The 20,410-nt window shown below is 48.0% G+C and overlaps 1 protein-coding gene across 9 annotated transcripts in view; it reads right to left on the bottom strand.

Moving 5' to 3' along the window:
- TCOF1 (treacle ribosome biogenesis factor 1) overlaps positions 1-20,410 on the bottom strand; it is a 437,876-nt gene that overhangs the window by 155,967 nt on the left and 261,499 nt on the right. For all 9 annotated transcript variants that reach the window (XM_069199543.1, XM_069199548.1, XM_069199544.1 and 6 more), the window contains one exon: positions 4,126-4,308. In XM_069199543.1, coding sequence (XP_069055644.1) covers positions 4,126-4,308 — 183 coding nt within the window. The remainder of the gene's footprint in view (positions 1-4,125; positions 4,309-20,410) is intronic.

Here is a 20,410-nt window from a genome sequence, read left to right as displayed (position 1 = left end):
CACAAAGAGGGTGTACCCACCCTCAGGGCTAGTAGCCATTGGCTACTAACCCCCCAGACCTAAACACGCCCTTAAATTTAGTATTTAAGGGCTCCCCTGAACCTAAGAACTTAGATTCCTGAAACTACAAGAAGAAGAGGACTGCTGAGCTGAAAACCCCTGCAGAAGAAGAAAGAAGACACCAACTGCTTTGGCCCCAGTCCTACCGGCCTGTCTCCTGCCTTCCAAAGAAACCTGCTCCAGCTACGCTTTCCCAAGGACCAGCAACCTCTGAATCCTCAGAGGACTGCCCTGCTTCAAGAAAGACAAGAAACTCCTGAGTACAGCTGCACTGCTCCAAAAGAACTGCAACTTTGTTACAGAGGAGCAGATTTAAAGACCCTGCAAATCCCCCGCAAGAAGCGTGAGACTTGCAACACTGCACCCGGCGACCCGACTCGACTGGTGGAGGACCAACACCTCAGGGAGGACCCTCCGGCGACTCCAAGACATGAGTAACCAAAGTTGTCCCCCCTGAGCCCCCACAGCGACGCCTGCAGAGGGAATCCCGAGGCTCCCCCTGACCGCGACTGCCTGACTAAGATCCCGACGGCTGGAAAAGACCCTGCACCCGCAGCCCCCAGCACCTGAAGGAACGGAACTTCTGTGCAGGAGTGACCCCCAGGAGGCCCTCTCCCTTGCCCAGGTGGTGGCTACCCCGAGGAGCCCCCCCCTTGCCTGCCTGCAGCGCTGAAGAGACACCTTGGTCTCCCATTGAAATCTACAGAGAACCCGACGCTTGTTTGCACACTGCACCCGGCCGCCCCCGCGCTGCTGAGGGTGTACTTTCTGTGTGGACTTGTGTCCCCCCTGGTGCCCTACAAAACCCCCCTGGTCTGCCCTCCGAAGACGCGGGTACTTACTTGCTGGCAGACTGGAACCGGGGCACCCCCTTCTCTCCATTGAAGCCTATGTGTTTTGGGCACCTCTTTGATCTCTGCACCTGACCGGCCCTAAGCTGCTGGTGTGGTAACTTTGGGGTTGCTCTGAACCCCCAGTGGTGGGCTACCTTGGACCCAAAACTGAGACTTGTAATTGATTTACTTACCTGCTAAAAATAACAATACTTTACCTCCCCCAGGAACTGTGAAAATTGCACTGTGTCCACTTTTAAAACAGCTGTTTGTGTTTTATGTGAAAAGTATATATGCTACTGTAATTATTCAAAGTTCCTGAAGTACTTACCTGCAATACCTTTCAAATGAGATATTACATGTAGAATTTGAACCTGTGGTTCTTAAAATAAACTAAGAAAAGATACTTTACTATAACAAAACCTATTGGCTGGATTTGTCTCTGAGTGTGTGTTCCTCATTTATTGCCTGTGTGTATGTACAACAAATGCTTAACACTACTCCTTTGATAAGCCTACTGCTCGACCACACTACCACAAAATAGAGCATTAGTATTATCTCTTTTTGCCACTATCTTACCTTCAAGGGGAACCCTTGGACTCTGTGCATACTATTCCTTACTTTGAAATAGTGCATACAGAGCCAACTTCCTACATACACTTTTCACATAAATCACATATAGCTATTTTAAAACTAGACAGTGCAATTTTCAACAGTTCCTAGGGTGAAGTAAGAGTTTGTTAGTTTTTGCAGGTAAGTAAACCACCTACGGGGTTCAAGTTTGGGTCCAAGGTAGCCCACCGTTGGGGGTTCAGAGCAACCCCAAAGTTACCACACCAGCAGCTCAGGGCCGGTCAGGTGCAGAGGTCAAAGTGGTGCCCAAAACGCATAGGCTTCAATGGAGAAGGGGGTGCCCCAGTTCCAGTCTGCCAGCAGATAAGTACCCGCGTCTTCGGAGGGCAGACCAGGGGGGTTTTGTAGGGCACCAGGGGGGACACAAGTCCACACAAAGTACACCCTCAGCGGCACAGGGCGGCCGGGTGCAGTGTGCAAACATGCGTCAGGTTTTCAGTAGGTTTCAATGTGAGACCAAGGTGTCTCTTCAGCGATGCAGGCAGGCAGGGGGGTGGGGGGGGCCTCCTCGGGGTAGCCACCACCTGGGCAGGGGAGAGGGCCTCCTGGGGGTCACTCCTGCACTGGAGTTTGGATCCTTCAGGTCCTGGGGGCTGCGGGTGCAGAGTCTTTACCAGGCGTCGGGATCTGAGGACCAGGCAGTCTCGGTCAGGGGGAGCCTCGGGATTCCCTCTGCAGGTGTCGCTGTGGGGACTCGGGGGGGGGGGGGGCAACTCTGGCTACTCACGGTTTTGCAGTCGCCGGGGGGCCTCCCTGAAGTGTTTGTTCTCCACAAGTCGAGCCAGGGGCGTTGGGTGCAGTGTGTCAAGTACCACGCGTCCGGCGGGAAACGCAAGTTGTTTCAAAATTGCTTCTTTGTTTCAAAGTTGCAGTCTTTGGTGAACAGGGCCACTGTCTTCGGGAGTTCTTGGTCCTTCTAGATGCAGGGCAGTCCTCGGAGGATTCAGAGGTCGCTGGTCCCTGGGGAAAGCGTAGCTGGAGCAGTGTCTTTAGAAGTGGGGAGACAGGCCGGTAGAGCTGGGGCCAAAGCAGTTGGTGTCTCTTCTCTGCAGGGTTTTTCAGCTAAGCAGTCGTCTTCTTCTTAGGTTGCAGGAATCTGAGTTCCTAGGTTCTGGGGAGCCCCTAAATACTGAATTTAGGGGTGTGTTTAGGTCTGGGGGGGCAGTAGCCAATGGCTACTGTCCTTGAGGGTGGCTACACCCTCTTTGTGCCTCCTCCCTGAGGGGAGGGGGGCACATCCCTAATCCTATTGGGGGAATCCTCCATCTGCAAGATGGAGGATTTCTAAAAGGTCAGAGTCCCCTCAGCTCAGGACACCTTAGGGGCTGTCCTGACTGGCCAGTGACTCCTTGTTTTTCTCATTATCTCCTCCGGCCTTGCCGCCAAAAGCGGGCCGTGGCCGGAGGGGGCGAGCAACTTCACTAGCTGGAATGCCCTGGGGTGCTGTAACAAAGGGGGTGAGCCTTTGAGGCTCACCGCCAGGTGTTACAGTTCCTGCAAGGGGGAGGTGATAAGCATCTCCACCCAGTAGAGGCTTTGTTACTAGCCACAGAGTGACAAAGGCACTCTCCCCATGTGGCCAGCAACATGTCTAGAGTGTGGCAGGCTGCTAAAACCAGTCCGCCTACACAGGTAGTTGGTTAAGGTTTCAGGGGGCACCTCTAAGGTGCCCTCTGGGGTGTATGTTACAATAAAAAGTACACTGGCATCAGTGTGCATTTATTGTGCTGAGAAGTTTGATACCAAACTTCCCAGTTTTCAGTGCAGCCATCATGGTGCTGTGGAGTTCGTGTTTGACAGACTCCCAGACCATATACTCTTATGGCTACCCTGCACTTACAATGTCTAAGGTTTTGCTTAGACACTGTAGGGGCACAGTGATCATGCACTTGTGCCCTCACCTATGGTATAGTGCACCCTGCCTTAGGGCTGTAAGGCCTGCTAGAGGGGTGACTTATCTATACTGCATAGGCAGTGTGAGGTTGGCATGGCACCCTGAGGGGAGTGCCATGTCGACTTACTTGTTGTGTCCTCACCAGCACACACAAGCTGGCAAGCAGTGTGTCTGTGCTGAGTGAGGGTTCTCTAGGATGGCATAAGACATGCTGCAGCCCTTAGAGACCTTCCCTGGCATCAGGGCCCTTGGTACCAGTTACAAGGGACTTACCTGGATGCCAGGGTGTGCCAATTGTGGAAACAAAAGTACAGGTTAGGGAAAGAACAATGGTGCTGGGGCCTGGTTAGCAGGCCTCAGCACACTTTCAAATCAAAACTTAGCATCAGCAAAGGCAAAAAGTCAGGGGGTAACCATGCCAAGGAGGCATTTCCTTACAAGAGAACATAAAAATGCCACACCGAACACACATTCTACTGGCCTGCTTCCCATGGACCTCATATATGTTAGGAATAGTGTTTTGAAGTCTGAGCTTCGCCGCACTGAAGCTCAGCGTGACTTAGAGTGAAAAGTGACTTTTGCTTGAAATAGAGAAAAAAATTTTTTACAATACCCTCGTTATTTAAAAACTTTTCAGATACTGCTTCAGTTTGTACAAAGAGTTCCACTTCTACCTCTGCCCCATGCAGCAAAGGCCAGACCTACCTGCATTTCTTCCTCACTGTCAGATGATTCACTGCTCCCTGAGCTCGCAGCCTGCTGAACAGCATTCCCAGTAGACTTTGAAGGAGTGGCTGCCTTTACAGGTGAAGACGACACTTTTTTGGGAGTCATTGTAGAGATTTTATGCTTGTTTGACGTTGGGGTTGCTTTTGGTACCACATTAGTCTAAAGTAAAAAAAAAAAAAAAAAAAAAATCACAAGTGGAGAAATGTTTCTGCCACACTAGCAGACATTATTATAATAAAACAATTAACGACTAGTGAGGTCCTATGATGAAATTAGGAATAAATATTTACTCTACTACTTACCAAAAGAAGATTTAAAAATCATCTTCCAACATATTTCAGGTCTACTATAAATGGGTTACTAACATCTATGACTCCAAACCGTGCAAGCAATTTTATATTACTAAGTTTGACAAGACAGAACAAAAAACAAAAAAAGAAGTGGATAAACAGAGACATCATCCAGTACAGATATATTCAGTTACGTAAGTAAGCCTAATATTTGAAAAGTTTTTTTCTACACAAACTCCCTCACCCATAGTTAATGGTCTTTCTTCTTTTTAACAACTGAAATCCATATGGCTGTTCACACTAAGGAATGTCTAAACTTTTTTTTAGCAAAGGAATTTTCCAATTTGCTAAAGTGAAATTACTACTTTTCTGCATTCTGTGTTTTCCTTAAGATGCACTGAGAGGCATTCACTTTCAGATTAACAAAACGTTTATGGATGATTACCAGTTGCAAGTTAAAAATAACCTTGACGCCACAAAAGAAAAGTAACTAGCCTAGAACTAAATTTAGCACTAGAAATTTAATTTGAGTATTTCTGGAAGCCTGATTCTGCAAAAAAGATTCTTAATCTGATGACTTCTGAATTCTAGATCAACTGGAGCTGCAATTCTGCCCTGGTGATCCGTATGAGTGTCTTGGAGCAGACCCAGAGAAAGCACCTGTAGGAAGTTGGCTCTGTATGTGCTATTTCAAAGTAAGGAATAGCATGCACAGAGTCCAAGGGTTCCCCTTAGAGGTAAGATAGTGGCAAAAAGAGATAATACTAATGCTCTATTTTGTGGTAGAGTGGTCGAGCAGTAGGCTTATCCAAGGAGTAGTGTTAAGCCATTGTTGTACATACACACAGGCAATAAATGAGGAACACACACTCAGAGACAAATCCAGCCAATAGGTTTTGTTATAGAAAAATATCTTTTCTTAGTTTATTTTAAGAACCATAGGTTCAAATTCTACATGTAATATCTTATTTGAAAGGTATTGCAGGTAAGTACTTTAGGAACTTTGAATCATTTCATTAGCATGTATACTTTTTGCATAAAACACAATAAGCTGTTTTAAAAGTGGACACAGTGCAATTTTCACAGTTCCTGGGGGAGGTAAAGTAATATTAGTTTTAACAGGTAAGTAAGTCACTTACAGGTTTCAGTTTTTGGTCCAAGGTAGCCCACCGTTGGGGGTGCAGAGCAACCCCAAAGTTATCACACCAGCAGCTCAGGGCCGGTCAGGTGCAAAGGTCAAAGAGGTGCCCAAAACACATAGGCTTCAATGGAGAGAAGGGGGTGCCCCGGTTCCAGTCTGCCAGCAGGTAAGTACCCGCGTCTTCGGAGGGCAGACCAGGGGGGTTTTGTAGGGCACCGGGGGGGACACAAGTCTGCACAAAAAGTACACCCTCAGCAGCGCGGGGGCGGCCGGGTGCAGTGTGCAAACACGCATCGGGTTTTCAATGAGAGATCAAGGGATCTCTTCAGCGATGCAGGCAGGCAAGGGGGGGGGCTCCTCGGGGTAGCCACCACCTGGGCAAGGGAGAGGTCCTCCTGGGGGTCACTCCTGCACAGGAGTTCTGTTCCTTCAGGTGCTGGGGGCTGCGGGTGCAGGGTCTTTTCCAGCCGTCGGGAAATGGAGTTCAGGCAGTCGCGGTCAGGGGGAGCCTCGGGATTCCCTCTGCAGGCGTCGCTGTGGGGGCTCAGGGGGGACAACTTTGGTTACTCACAGTCTTGGAGTCGCCGGAGGGTCCTCCCTGAGGTGTTGGTTCTCCACCAGTCGAGTCGGGGTCGCCGGGTGCAGTGTTGCAAGTCTCACGCTTCTTGCAGGGAGTTGCAGGGGTCTTTAAATCTACTCCTTGAAACAAAGTTGCAGTTCTTTTGGAGCAGTGCTGCTGTCCTTGGGAGTTTCTTGTCTTTCTTGAAGCAGGGCAGTCCTCAGAGGATTCAGAGGTCGCTGGTCCCTTGGAAAGCGTCGCTGGAGCAGGTTTCTTTGGAAGGCAGGAGACAGGCCGGTAAGTCTGGGGCCAAGGCAGTTGGTGTCATCTGTTCTTCCTCTGCAGGGGTTTTTCAGCTCAGCAGTCCTCTTCTTCTTGTAGTTTCAGGAATCTAAATTCTTAGGTTCAGGGGAGCCCTTAAATACTAAATTTAAGGGTGTGTTTAGGTCTGGGGGGTTAGTAGCCAATGGCTACTAGCCTTGAGGGTGGGTACACCCTCTTTGTGCCTCCTCCCAAGGGGAAGGGGTCACATTCCTATCCCTATTGGGGGAATCCTCCATCTGCAAGATGGAGGATTTCTAAAAGTCAGAGTCACTTCAGCTCAGGACACCTTAGGGGCTGTCCTGACTGACCAGTGACGACTCCTTGTTTTTCTCATTATCTCTCCTGGACTTGCCGCCAAAAGTGGGGGCTGTGTCCAGGGGGCGGGCATCTCCACTAGCTGGAGTGCCCTGGGGCATTGTAACACGAAGCTTGAGCCTTTGAAGCTCACTGCTAGGTGTTACAGTTCCTGCAGGGGGGAGGTGTGAAGCACCTCCACCCAGAGCAGGCTTTGTTTCTGTTCTCAGAGAGCACAAAGGCTCTCACCGCATGAGGTCAGAAACTCGTCTCTCAGCAGAAGGCTGGCACAGACCAGTCAGTCCTGCACTGAACAATTGGGTAAAATACAGGGGGCATCTCTAAGGTGCCCTCTGTGTGCATTTTTTAATAAATCCAACACTGGCATCAGTGTGGGTTTATTATTCTGAGAAGTTTGATACTAAACTTCCCAGTATTCAGTGTAGCCATTATGGAGCTGTGGAGTTCGTTTTTGACAGACTCCCAGCCCATATACTCTTATGGCTACCCTGCACTTACAATGTCTAAGGTTTTGGTTAGACACTGTAGGGGAATAGTGCACATGCACATATGCCCTCACCTGTGGTATAGTGCACCCTGCCTTAGGGCTGTAAGGCCTGCTAGAGGGGTGACTTACCTATGCCATAGGCAGTGTGAGGTTGGCATGGCACCCTGAGGGGAGTGCCATGTCGACTTAGTCATTTTCTCCCCACCAGCACACACAAGCTGGCAAGCAGTGTGTCTGTGCTGAATGAGGGGTCCCTAGGGTGGCATAAGACATGCTGCAGCCCTTAGAGACCTTCCCTGGCATCAGGGCCCTTGGTACCAGGGGTATCAGTTACAAGGGACTTACGTGGGTGCCAGGGTTGTGCCAATTGTGGAGACAATGGTACATTTTAGGTGAAAGAACACTGGTGCTGGGGCCTGGTTAGCAGGGTCCCAGCACACTTCTCAGTCAAGTCAGCATCAGTATCAGGCAAAAAGTGGGGGGTAACTGCAACAGGGAGCTATTTCTTTACAGCACCTAAACTAGTGTGTAGGAAGTTGGCTCTGTATGCACTATTTCAAAGTAAGGAATAGTATTGCACAGAGTCCAAGGGTTCCCCTTAGAGGTAAGATAGTGGCAAAAAGAGATAAAACTAATGCTCTATTTTGTGGTAGTGTGGCCGAGCAGTAGGCTTATCAAAGGAGTAGTGTTAAGCATTTGTTGTACATACACAAGCAATAAATGAGGAACACACACAAAGACAATTCCAGGCCAATAGGGTTTTCTATAGAAAAATATTTTTTCTTAGTTTATTTTAAGAACCACAGGTTCAAGTTTTACATGTAATACTTCAAATGAAAGGTATTGCAGGTAGGTACTTTAGGAACTTTGAATAATCCAAATAGCATATACACTTTTCAAATAAATCACATATAGCTATTTTAAAACTAGACAGTGCAATTTTCACAGTTCCTAGGGGGAGTAAGAGTTTGTTAGTTCTTGCAGGTAAGTAAACCACCTACGGGGTTCAAGTTTGGGTCCAAAGTAGCCCACCGTTGGGGGTTCAGAGCAACCCCAAAGTTACCACACCAGCAGCTCAGGGCCGGTCAGGTGCAGAGGTCAAAGCGGTGCCCAAAACGTATAGGCTTCAATGGAGAAGGGGGTGCCCCGGTTCCAGTCTGCCAGCAGGTAAGTACCTGTGTCTTCGGAGGGCAGACCAGGGGGGTTTTGTAGGGCGTGGGGGTGGGGGGGTGTAGGGGGGACACAAGTCCACACAGAAAGTACACCCTCAGCGGCACTGGGGCGGCTGTGTGCAGTGTGCAAACAAGCGTCGGGTTTTCAATTGAAATCAATGGGAGACCAAGGGGTCTCTTCAGCGATGCAGGAAGGCAAGGGGGAGGGGGTGAGGGGGGGGGGCTCCTCGGTGTATCCACCACCTGGGCAAGGGAGAGGGCCTCCTGGGGGTCACTCCGGCACTGGAGTTCGGATCCTTCAGGTCCTGGGGGCTGCGGGTGCAGTGTCTTTACCAGGCGTCAGGATCTGAGGAGCAGGCAGTTGCGGTCAGGGGGCGCCTCGGGATTCCCTCTGCAGGCGTCACTGTGGGGGCTCAGGGGGGGAACTCTGGCTACTCACGGTCTCGCAGTCGCCGGAGAGTCCTCCCTGAAGTGATTATTCTCCACAAGTCGAGCCGGGGGCGTCGGGTGCAAAGTAGCAAGTCTCATGCTTCCGGTGGGAAACGCAAGTTGTTTCAAAGTTGCTTCTTTGTTTCAAAGTGGCCGCTGTCCTCGGGAGTTCTTGGTCCTTCTAGAACAGGGCAGTCCTCTGAGGATTCAGAGGTCGGTGGTCCCTGGAGAAAGCGTCGCTGGAGCAGTGTCTTTAGACGGGGGGAGACAGGCCGGTAGAGCTGGGGCCAAAGCAGTTGGTGTCTCCGTCTTCTCTGCAGGGTTTTTCAGCTTAGCAGTCTTCTTCTTAGGTTGCAGGAATCTGAGTTCCTAGGTTCAGGGGAGCCCCTAAATACAGAATTTAGGGGTGTGTTTAGGTCAGGGAGGGCAGTAGCCAATGGCTACTAGCCCTGAGGGTGGCTACACCCTCTTTGTGCCTCCTCCCAAGGGGAGGGGGTCACATTCCTATCCCTATTGGGGGGATCCTCCATCTGCAAGATGGAGGATTCCTAAAAGTCAGAGTCACTTCAGGTCAGGTTGCTTTAGGGGCTGTCCTGATTGGTCAGTGACTCCTCCTTGTTTTTCTCATTAACTCCTCCGGCCTTGCCGCCAAAAGTGGGGCCGTGGCCGGAGGGGGCGGGCAACCCCACTAGCTGGAATGCCCTGTGGTGTTGTAACAAAGGGAGTGAGCCTTTGAGGCTCACCGCCAGGTGTTACAGCTCCTGCAAGGGGGAGGTGATAAGCATCTCCACCCAGTGCAGGCTTTGTTACTAGCCAGAGAGTGACAAAGGCACTCTCCCCATGTGGCCAGCAACATGTCTCGAGTGTGGCATGCTGCTAAGACCAGTCAGCCTACACGGGTAGTTGGTTAAGGTTTCAGGGGGCACCTCTAAGGTGCCCTCTGGGGTGTATGTTACAATAAAATGTACACTGGCATCTGTGTGCATTTGTTGTGCTGAGAAGTTTGATACCAAACTTCCCAGTTTTCAGTGTAGCCATTATGGTGCTTTGGAGTTTGTGTTTGACAGACTCCCAGACCATATACTCTTATGGCTACTCTGCACTTACAATGTCTAAGGTTTTGCTTAGACACTGTAGGGGCACAGTGCTCATGCACTAGTGCCCTCACCTATGGTATAGTGCACCCTGCCTTAGGGCTGTAAGGCCTGCTAGAGGGGTGACTTATCTATACTGCATAGGCAGTGTGAGGTTGGCATGGCACCCTGAGGGGAGTGCCATGTCGACTTACTCGTTTTGTCCTCACCAGCGTGCACACAAGCTGGCAAGCAGTGTGTCTGTGCTGTGAGGGGTCCCCAGGGTGGCATAAGATATGCTGCAGCCCTTAGAGACCTTCCTTGGCATCAGGGCCCTTGGTACCAGGGGTACCAGTTACAAGGGACTTACCTGGATGCCAGGGTGTGCCAATTGTGAAAACAAAAGTACAGGTTAGGGAAAGAACACTGGTGCTGGAGCCTGGTTAGCAGGCCTCAGCACACTTTCAAATCAAAACTGAGCATCAGAAAGGCAAAAAGTCAGGGGGTAACCATGCCAAGGAGGCATTTCCTTACATAGTGTCAATATTGTCAGAAATGGCAGTGAGGTTACGAGTCAGCTACTGACATACCAAAGGGCAACACCATATGCTGGCAGAAAAGCTATTCCAGAGAGCAAATGCAGCTAGCTCCTCTGGCTTTTAACGTTTTACTCCAGACATCCAGGAACATTTCTGGAACATCTGCAAGGTAGCACATTTGGTTCTGAGGCATGAAGACAGCTGAGCTGACATAGGCTGCCTATGTTCCAGTTGCACATGATCAGAGAGGTCTGTTCTGTCGCAGCCACCTGCCAAGGAACCCACCTTCTCAGAAATTAACTGTTTGTGCTGGCCCTGACCCAGAAAGGTGCAAAACCTTGAAATGGACTAGAGATCCTAGGGCAATCTCCTGTACTTCCAAGATCTGAAATAGGAGCAAGCACATTAGTTGGAATAACCTCACAATAAACCTTCACTTGATAATTACCATATGGGACAAATTCACTACTGGCAATAGAAGGTGGTGTGACACGGTGTCCAAGAGCTCAGGGAGGTATGACGATCTCACTTCCTCTTGCAAAAAAGGTTTCACAATTACTCATTAGACAATTATCAGCCTTCCAACAGATTTAACTGCAGAGCCAAGTCATTGAAAGGTTTGGCCATGCTAGGAGTGCAACAGAGGGTGCACAAAAGAAGAGCAGGCATCTATGCAGGTAGTGTAACACTCCCCACACACACAACTAACCAGAAAAACCTGAATCTGGATTACACTGATTTGCACCCAGTGAGGAAGTTCGACCTCTAGGATCTATGATTCAGCAGAAATGTACCCAGAAGGGGAGACTGATTCAATGCCATGTCGCAATACCAGCTCAGAAGGAGGCTTGGTCAACCAGAGTATGTAATAAAGTTTATGGACCAAGTGTGTTGGCAACTGAAAGTCTTGTGTACTGGGCAGTTGGCAACCCTTAAATTGACATTGGACTTGTATCACATCTACATCTCCAATTTCCTTCTGTACATTTAAATGAGGCTGAGCTAAATCCAGAAATATGTCCTTCAGAGTTGAGTGTTCTTACAGAGGCTAGGCTGGACTCACTAGATAGTGGATAGCTTACTCACTTTAAAATACCCACAGGTATTATCTGTGCATTCCTCAGTGTTTTACAGTTGTCAGCGGTTTGTGTTTCAATCTTGTCAAGTGGACTTTATGTCGGAGGTCCGCATCAGTACGGAGGTCCTTAAGTACTGTTGATGTGTCCTCCAACTACTCAGAAATCAAAGGTATAATTTGAAATGAGACGTGCTAGCCTCTCTAACCCTTTCTTGACCATTAAAGTTATGTCATCATTACAACGCATTGGTTCCTATGAACTACAACACAAGAACAGAAAATAAAAAACATACTCAACTACCTAGAGATCAGACATTTATGGACAATGAGCCACAATGGGAGAGATCGAGGTTACTACTTCCTAATGCATACTCTCCACATACGAATTACAAGCCCACATAAGGTACAATAAGAATTTTTTTTGAAGGTGACAGTTGTACAGCACTGATGAATAGTGGGAAAGAGGAAATATTCTAGAAGGAGAAACCTCACCCACATAGTCATGGCGTACTTAATCTGCTAGTCCGCACCACCACGATAAGATAATACCATCATAGCGAAGAGAAGATCCAGCAACAATGATCTATGGCAGCAGACTTACCAACTTCCTGCCCATGAGAAAATCAAGAAGACATTGGGGCTGGATAGGTCACACCCTCTGCAAGCCGGCGCCAAAAAACAGGCAAGCCCTGACCTGGAACCCTCAAGGGAAAAGGAAAAGAAGAAGGCCAAGAAACACCTGGCACCAAGGATTTGAAGTTGACTGCAAGAAGATAGTCTACACTTAGTCAGATTGAAAGAAAAGCCCAAGCCAGATGGTTGGAGAGTCTTGGCTGACTGCCTACACCCCCGGAGAGGCAGTAGGGATAAGTCAGACGTTAAAAAGAAAAAAAATAATAAAAAAAAAAATCATGAGGCTCAAAATGTACAAATAAAAATGTGATATTCTAATTTTCGCGTAATTACCGTTAGATTTGAAAAAATAACCATGTTCCCATAAATATCTCCTTTCTGCTCATTGTGGTTTCTTTAGGAAAAACGAAAAAAAATCAAGCCAGTTTTCATTTTCCCTGCTTTGGTTAAATAATGCTCTGTGACCTTTGACCTTGGCTGCTGGCAGCCGGCATTAGGAAGTCACAACTCAATTGCAATAATTTGTTACACATTGTAAGGAAATGCCTCCTTGGCATGGTTACCCCCTGACTTTTTGCCTTTGCTGATGCTATGTTTTGAATTGAAAGTGTGCTGAGGCCTGCTAACCAGGCCCCAGCACCAGTGTTCTTTCCCTAACCTGTACTTTTGTATCCACAATTGGCACACCCTGGCATCCAGATAAGTCCCTTGTAAATGGTAACCCTGGTACCAAGGGCCCTGATGCCAAGGAAGGTCTCTAAGGGCTGCAGCATGTCTTATGCCACCCTGGAGACCCCTCACTCAGCACAGACACACTGCTTGCCAGCTTGTGTGTGCTGGTGAGAACAAAACGAGTAAGTCGACATGGCACTCCCCTCAGGGTGCCATGCCAGCCTCTCACTGCCTATGCAGGTGTAGATAAGTCACCCCTTGTAAAGAAATGGCTCCCTGTTGGTTACCCCCCACTTTTTGCCTGATGCTGACTTGACTGAGAAGTGTGCTGGGACCCTGCTAACCAGGACCCATCACCAGTGTTCTTTCACCTAAAATGTACCATTGTTTCCACAATTGTCACAACCCTGGCACCTAGGTAAGTCCCTTGTAACTGGTACCCCTGGTACCAAGGGCCCTGATGCCAGGGAAGGTCTCCAAGGGCTGCAGCATGTCTTATGCCACCCTAGGGACCCCTCACTCAGCACAGACACACTGCTTGCCAGCTTGTGTGTGCTGGTGGGGAGAAAATGACTAAGTCGACATGGCACTCCCCTCAGGGTGCCATGCCAACCTCCCACTGCCTGTGGCATAGGTAAGTCACCCCTCTAGTAGGCCTTACAGCCCTAAGGCAGGGTGCACTATACCACAGGTGAGGGCATATGTGCATGAGCACTATGCCCCTACAGTGTCTAAGCAAAACCTTAGACATTGTAAGTGCAGGGTAGCCATAAGAGTATATGGGCTGGGAGTCTGTCAAAAACGAACTCCACAGCTCCATAATGGCTACACTGAATACTGGGAAGTTTAGTATCAAACTTCTCAGAATAATAAACCCACACTGATGCCAGTGTTGGATTTATTAAAAAATGCACACAGAGGGCATCTTAGAGATACCCCCCTGTATTTTACCCAATTGTTCAGTGCAGGACTGACTGGTCTGTGCCAGCCTGCTGCTGAGAGACGAGTTTCTGACCCCATGCGGTGAGAGCCTTTGTGCTCTCTGAGGACAGAAACAAAGCCTGCTCTGGGTGGAGGTGCTTCACACCTCCCCCCTGCAGGAACTGTAACACCTAGCAGTGAGCTTCAAAGGCTCAAGCTTCGTGTTACAATGCACCAGGGCACTCCAGCTAGTGGAGATGCCCGCCTCCTGGACACAGCCGCTACTTTTGGCGGCAAGTCCAGGAGGAGATAATGAGAAAAACAAGGAGGAGTCACTGGCCAGTCAGGACAGCCCCTAAGGTGTCCTGAGCTGAGGTGACTGACTTTTAGAAATCCTCCATCTTGTAGATGGAGGATTCCCCCAATAGGGATAGGAATGTGACCCCCCTCCCCTTGGGAGGAGGCACAGAGAGGGTGTACCCACCCTCAGGGCTAGTAGCCATTGGCTACTAACCCCCCCCAGACCTAAACACGCCCTTAAATTTAGTATTTAAGGGCTCCCCTGAACCTAAGAACTTAGATTCCTGAAACTACAAGAAGAAGAGGACTGCTGAGATGAAAAACCCCTGCAGAAGAAGAACAGAAGACATCAACTGCTTTGGCCCCAGTCTTACCGGCCTGTCTCCTGCCTTCCAAAGAAACCTGCTCCAGCGACGCTTTCCAAAGGACCAGCGACCTCTGAATCCTCAGAGGACTGCCCTGATTCAAGAAAGACAAGAAACTCCCGAGGACAGCGGCACTGCTCCAAAAGAACTGCAACTTTGTTACAGAGGAGCAGATTTAAAGACCCCTGCAACTCCCCGCAAGAAGCGTGAGACTTGCAACACTGCACCCGGCGACCCCGACTCGACTGGTGGAGAACCAACACCTCAGGGAGGACCCTCCGGCGACTCAGAGTCCGTGAGTAACCAAAGTTGTCCCCCCTGAGCCCCCACAGCGACGCCTGCAGAGGGAATCCCGAGCCTCCCCCTGACCGCGACTGCCTGAACTTACAGTCCCGACGGCTGGAAAAGACCCTGCACCCGCAGCCCCCAGCACCTGAAGGAACAGAACTTCTGTGCAGGAGTGACCCCCAGGAGGCCCTCTCCCTTGCCCAGGTGGTGGCTACCCAGAGGAGCCCCCCCCCCCCCCCCGCCTGCACCGCTGAAGAGACCCCTTGGTCTCCCATTGAAACCTACAGAGAACCCGACGCTTGTTTGCACACTGCACCCGGCCGCCCCCGCGCTGCTGAGGGTATACTTTCTGTGTGGACTTGTGTCCCCCCCGGTGCCCTACAAAAACCCCCCTGGTCTGCCCTCCGAAGACGCGGGCACTTACCTGCTGGCAGACTGGAACCGGGGCACCCCCTTCTCTCTATTGAAGCCTATGTGTTTTGGGCACCTCTTTGACCTCTGCACCTGACCGGCCCTGAGCTGCTGGTGTGGTGACTTTGGGGTTGCTCTGAACCCCCAACGGTGGGCTACCTTGGACCAAGAACTGAAACCTGTAACTGACTTACTTACCTGTGAAACCTAACAATACTTTACCTCCCCCGGAACTGTGAAAATTGCACTGTGTCCACTTTTAAAACAGCTTATTGTGTTTTATGTAAAAAGTATACATGCTAATGTAATGATTCAAAGTTCCTAAAGTACTTACCTGCAATACCTTTCAAATGAGATATTACATGTAGAATTTGAACCTGTGGTTCTTAAAATAAACTAAGAAAATATATTTTTCTATAACAAAACCTATTGGCTGGATTTGTCTCTGAGTGTGTGTTCCTCATTTATTGCCTGGGTGTATGTACAACAAATGCTTAACACTACTCCTTTGATAAGCCTACTGCTCGACCACACTACCACAAAATAGAGCATTAGTATTATCTCTTTTTGCCACTATCTTACCTCTAAGGGGAACCCTTGGACTCTGTGCATGCTATTCCTTTCTTCCTACACACATGCACAGCTATCTTATTTGGTTATTACAGGTGACAAGTGCTGACAATATCTTATCAAATAATCTTAGATAAAGAGCCTACACAGGTTCCGGGATGGTGTTATCAAGAAGATATGGTGCAATGTGGCCCTACAGAGATCATGTAGACAGCAAATACACCATGATAGTCAATTAAATAAGCCTTCTTGAGACCAGTAAAAGTTAGAAACCATGAATGTTTATTAAGTAATGGAGTGCAACATAGAAGGCAAAAATTACGGTTAGACAAATGTATTATGAATCAATATAGGAAATTAGCATAAGGATCAATCAAATGCAGCAAAGAGTCCAACATGGAGTCAATTCTGAGAGTAAAATATTTGAAGTCTTAATAAAGAGACAAACTTGCAAGGTTCCGCTCTCAGAGTCCGAGCACACCAGACAGGCTTACCTCCAATTTTAGGGTCTTTTACAGAAAAATGCATAGAAAGTTACATAGCATAAAATGAACTAAATGTTGCACTGTTCAATGATGATACATCAATGAACAACAATACTGGAATAGAGTAGTAATCACTATGTGATCCTATGTCAACTAATATGAAAATACAAACCTAGCTACACAAATAATGAGAAGCCTATAAATGAATTATATTGCAGTGGCACAGTGTAGGAAGTTCGCTCTGTATGCACTATTTCAAAGTAAGGAATAGCATGCACAGAGTCCAAGGGTTCCCCTTAGAGGTAAGATAGTGGCAAAAAGAGATAATACTAATGCTCTATTTTGTGGTAGTGTGGTCGAGCAGTAGGCTTATCAAAGGAGTAGTGTTAAGCCGTTGTTGTACATACACAAGCAATAAATGAGGAACACACACTCAGACAATTCCAGGCCAATAGGTTTTTGTATAGAAAAATATATTTTCTTAGTTTATTTTAAGAACCACAGGTTCAAGATTTACATGTAATACTTTAAATGAAAGGTATTGCAGATAGGTACTTTAAGAACTTTGAATTAGCAAAATAGCATATACACATTTCACATAAATCACATATAGCTATTTTAACCCCTTAGCTGCTGTGCCTTTTCCCCCCCCAGTGCTGAGCCCTTTTTTGGCTATTTGGGGTAGTTCGCGCTTAGGGCTTCATAACTTTTTGTCCACATAAGCTAACCACGCCAAATTTGCGTCCTTTTTTTCCAACATCCTAGGGATTCTAATGGTACCCAGAGTTTGTGGTTTCCCCTGGAGGAGACCAAGAAAATAGCCAAAATACAGTGAAAAGTTTGTTTTTTCCAAAATAATGGGGAAAAAGGGCTGCCGAAGAAGGCTTGTGGTTTTTTCCCTGAAAATGCCATCAACAAAGGGTTTCTGGTGCTGAAATCACTATCTTCCCACCTTTCAGGAACTGGCAGACTTGAATCAGAAAACCACATTTTTCAACACAAATTTGGCATTTTACTGGGACATACCCCATTTTTACTATATTTGGTGCTTTCAGCCTCCTTCCAGTTAGTGACAGGAATGGGTGTGAAACCAATGCTGGATCCCGGAATGCTAAACATTTCTGAAAACTAGACAAAATTCTGAATTCAGCAAGAGGTCATTTGTGTAGATCCTACAAGGTTTTCCTACAGAAAATAACAGCTGAAATAAAAAAAATATTGAAATTGAGCTGAAAACAGCCATTTTTCTTTATGTTTTACTCTGTAACTTTTTCCTGCGATGTCAGATTTCTGAAAGCAATATACCGTTTTGTCTGCTGGACTCTTCTGGTTGCGGGGATATATAGGGCTTGTCGGTTCATCAAGAACCCTAGGTACCCAGAGCAAATAAATGAGCTGCACCCTGCAGTTGGTTTTCATTCTATCCTGGGTATACAGCAATTCATTTGCTGAAATATGAAGAGTGAAAAAGAGGTATCAAGAAAACCTTTGCATTTCCAAAATGGGATCAAGATAAGGTTTTGAGGAGCAGTGGTTATTTGCACATCGCTGAATTCCGAGGTGCCCATACTAGCATGTGAATTGCAGGGCATTTCTCAAATAGACGTCTTTTTTACACACTCTTATATTTGGAAGGAAAAAATGTAGAGAAAGATAAGGGGCAATAACACTTGTTTTGCTATTCTATGTTCCCCCAAGTCTCCCAATAAAAATGATACCTCACTTGTGTGGGTAGGCCTAGTGCCCGCGACAGGAAATGCCCCAAAACACAACATGGACACATCTTATTTTTTTTATAAAAAACACAGCTGTTTTTTCCAAAGTGCCTACCTGTAGATTTTGGCCTCTAGCTCAGCCGGCACCTAGGGAAACCTACTAAACCTGTGCATTTCTGAAAACTAGAGACCTAGGGGAATCCAAGGAGGGGTGACTTGCGGGGCTCGGACCAGGTTCTGTTACCCAGAATCCTTTGCAAACCTCAAAAAGTGGCTAAAAAAAAACAAGTTTTCCTCACATTTCGGTGACAGAAAGTTCTGCAATCTGAGAGGAGCCACAAATTTCCTTCCACCCAGCGTTCCCCCAAGTCTCCCGATAAAAATGATACCTCACTTGTGTGGGTAGGCCTAGCGCCTGCGACAGGAAATGCCCCAAAACACAACGTGGACACATCACATTTTTTCATAGAAAACAGTGCCTACCTGTGGATTTTGGCCTCTAGCTCAGCCGACACCTGGGGAAACCTAGCAAACCAGCACATTTTTGAAAACTAGAAACCCAGGGGAATCCAAGATGAGGTGACTTGTGGGGCTCGGACCAGGTTCTGTTACCCAGAATCCTTTGCAAACCTCAAAATGTGGCTAAAATAACACGTTTTCCTCACATTTCGGTAACAAAGTTCTGGAATCTGAGAGGAGCCACAAATTTCCTTCCACCCAGCGTTCCCCCAAGTCTCCCAATAAATATGATACCTCACTTGTATGGTTAGGCCTGGTGCCTGCAACAGGAATAGATCACACAACGGTCAATGTTGGTCCTTACGTGAGGCAGCTGTTGACCCTGGGGTGATCCATTCCTGACACAGGCACTAGGTGTAGGCACTCAAGTGGAGTAGTGTTTTTATCAGGACAGGTGAGGAGTCACTGGGTGGTAGGAATGTTGTGGATCCCAGCATATTCCTGTAGTTTGTGTGACAGAAATGCGAGAAAAATTGAGTTTTTTTTAAACATTTCTGCTTTGCAGGGTATTCTGGGTAAGAAAACTTTGGGGAATCCACACAAGTCACACCTCTGTGGACTCCCCGAATGTCTAGTTTCCAGAAATGTTTGGGTTTAGTGTTTCTCTATATGGCCGCCAAATCCAGGACCAAAAACACAGGTGCCTGCCTTACAAAACCAGTTTGTTTTGCCATAGACAATTTGGATGTCTCCACAATATGATTTGGGTGGTGGAATTTGGGGCTGAACTAAATTGGGGAGCTCCCAAGAGAGCACTCTCTCTCTCTCTCTCTCTCTCTCTGCTTGCCGCCGCATTCACCTGATCTCTGGGTTGGCCTAACCCACTATTACCCAGTTGCATGAACAGCTTGCGAAGGGACAGCAGGACTGTCCTCATCACCTCCCTCATAATGTACTGGAAGAGGGGTTAGCGAATGGGACTCCTCTGACTGAAAAATCACTCCCAGAGTCTGCGCCATTGTCCTATCCCTCAGATGCTGTCTCAGTATCTGATGTCTCAGTCTCTGATCCTATGTCAGAGCGGTCCTCTATAACCCGAGTGCAGGCATCAGTCATCCATCAAGATGCCATCTCTGCTATTGGCTAAACTGTTGCTCTAAAACACTAGCCTACGTAGACAGTCACAAAATCGATGGTGTGTGAGATACGTGCAACAGTAGAGGCCACCTTACCTGCGCTTCTTCCCTCAATCAGCACGTACCTTCAAGACACTCAAAAAACACCTTGTCACATACCATTCGTCACAGTCTTTAGCACCTCCTGCGCCCAGTCCAACAATCATTATTGGTGCTCCCACTCCCTCCTCCTCGGATTCCCTCATTACCACCCAGCAAAAGTGCCCTTCATCTCTCCATAGACTTTACTAATGTACTCAGCTATTTACATAAAATACAGATTTACCACACTAGGCCCTGCACCCACCCCGCCAACCACGCACGCAACCTCAGCATCATCCTAGACTCCTCCCTCTCGATGACCCAACAAATCAACGCTCTTACCTCCTCATGCTTCAACACACTCCGTATACTGAAAAACATTCAAATGGATCCCCACAGAGACTAGAAAAACTGTCACTCACGCACTCATCAGCAGCAGGCTTGATTACGGAAACGCCCTCTACGCCGGCACCACTCTAAAACTCAAGCGCAAACTACACGCATCCAGAACTCAGCAGCATGACTCATCCTCAACCTCCGCCGACACAAACACATCTCTCCACACCTCAAATCCCTCCACTGGCTCACCTTCAAGATCCTCATCCTCGCACACAAATCACTCCACAACACAGGCCCTGCCTACCTCAACGAGAGTCACCTTCCACACCCCCACACGAAACATCCGCTCAGCTGACCTCTCTCGCCTCTGTCCCCTGCATCAAACACACCACCACCGGGGGCAGATCCTTCTCCTACCTTGCACCCAAAACCTGGAACGCCCTCCCAACCCAGCTTCGCAAGACCCAAAACCTACTTCT

Source organism: Pleurodeles waltl, chromosome 7 (assembly GCF_031143425.1).
Source record: "Pleurodeles waltl isolate 20211129_DDA chromosome 7, aPleWal1.hap1.20221129, whole genome shotgun sequence".
Classification (NCBI taxonomy): domain Eukaryota; kingdom Metazoa; phylum Chordata; class Amphibia; order Caudata; family Salamandridae; genus Pleurodeles; species Pleurodeles waltl.
This window is presented reverse-complemented; position numbering and strand designations above follow the sequence as displayed.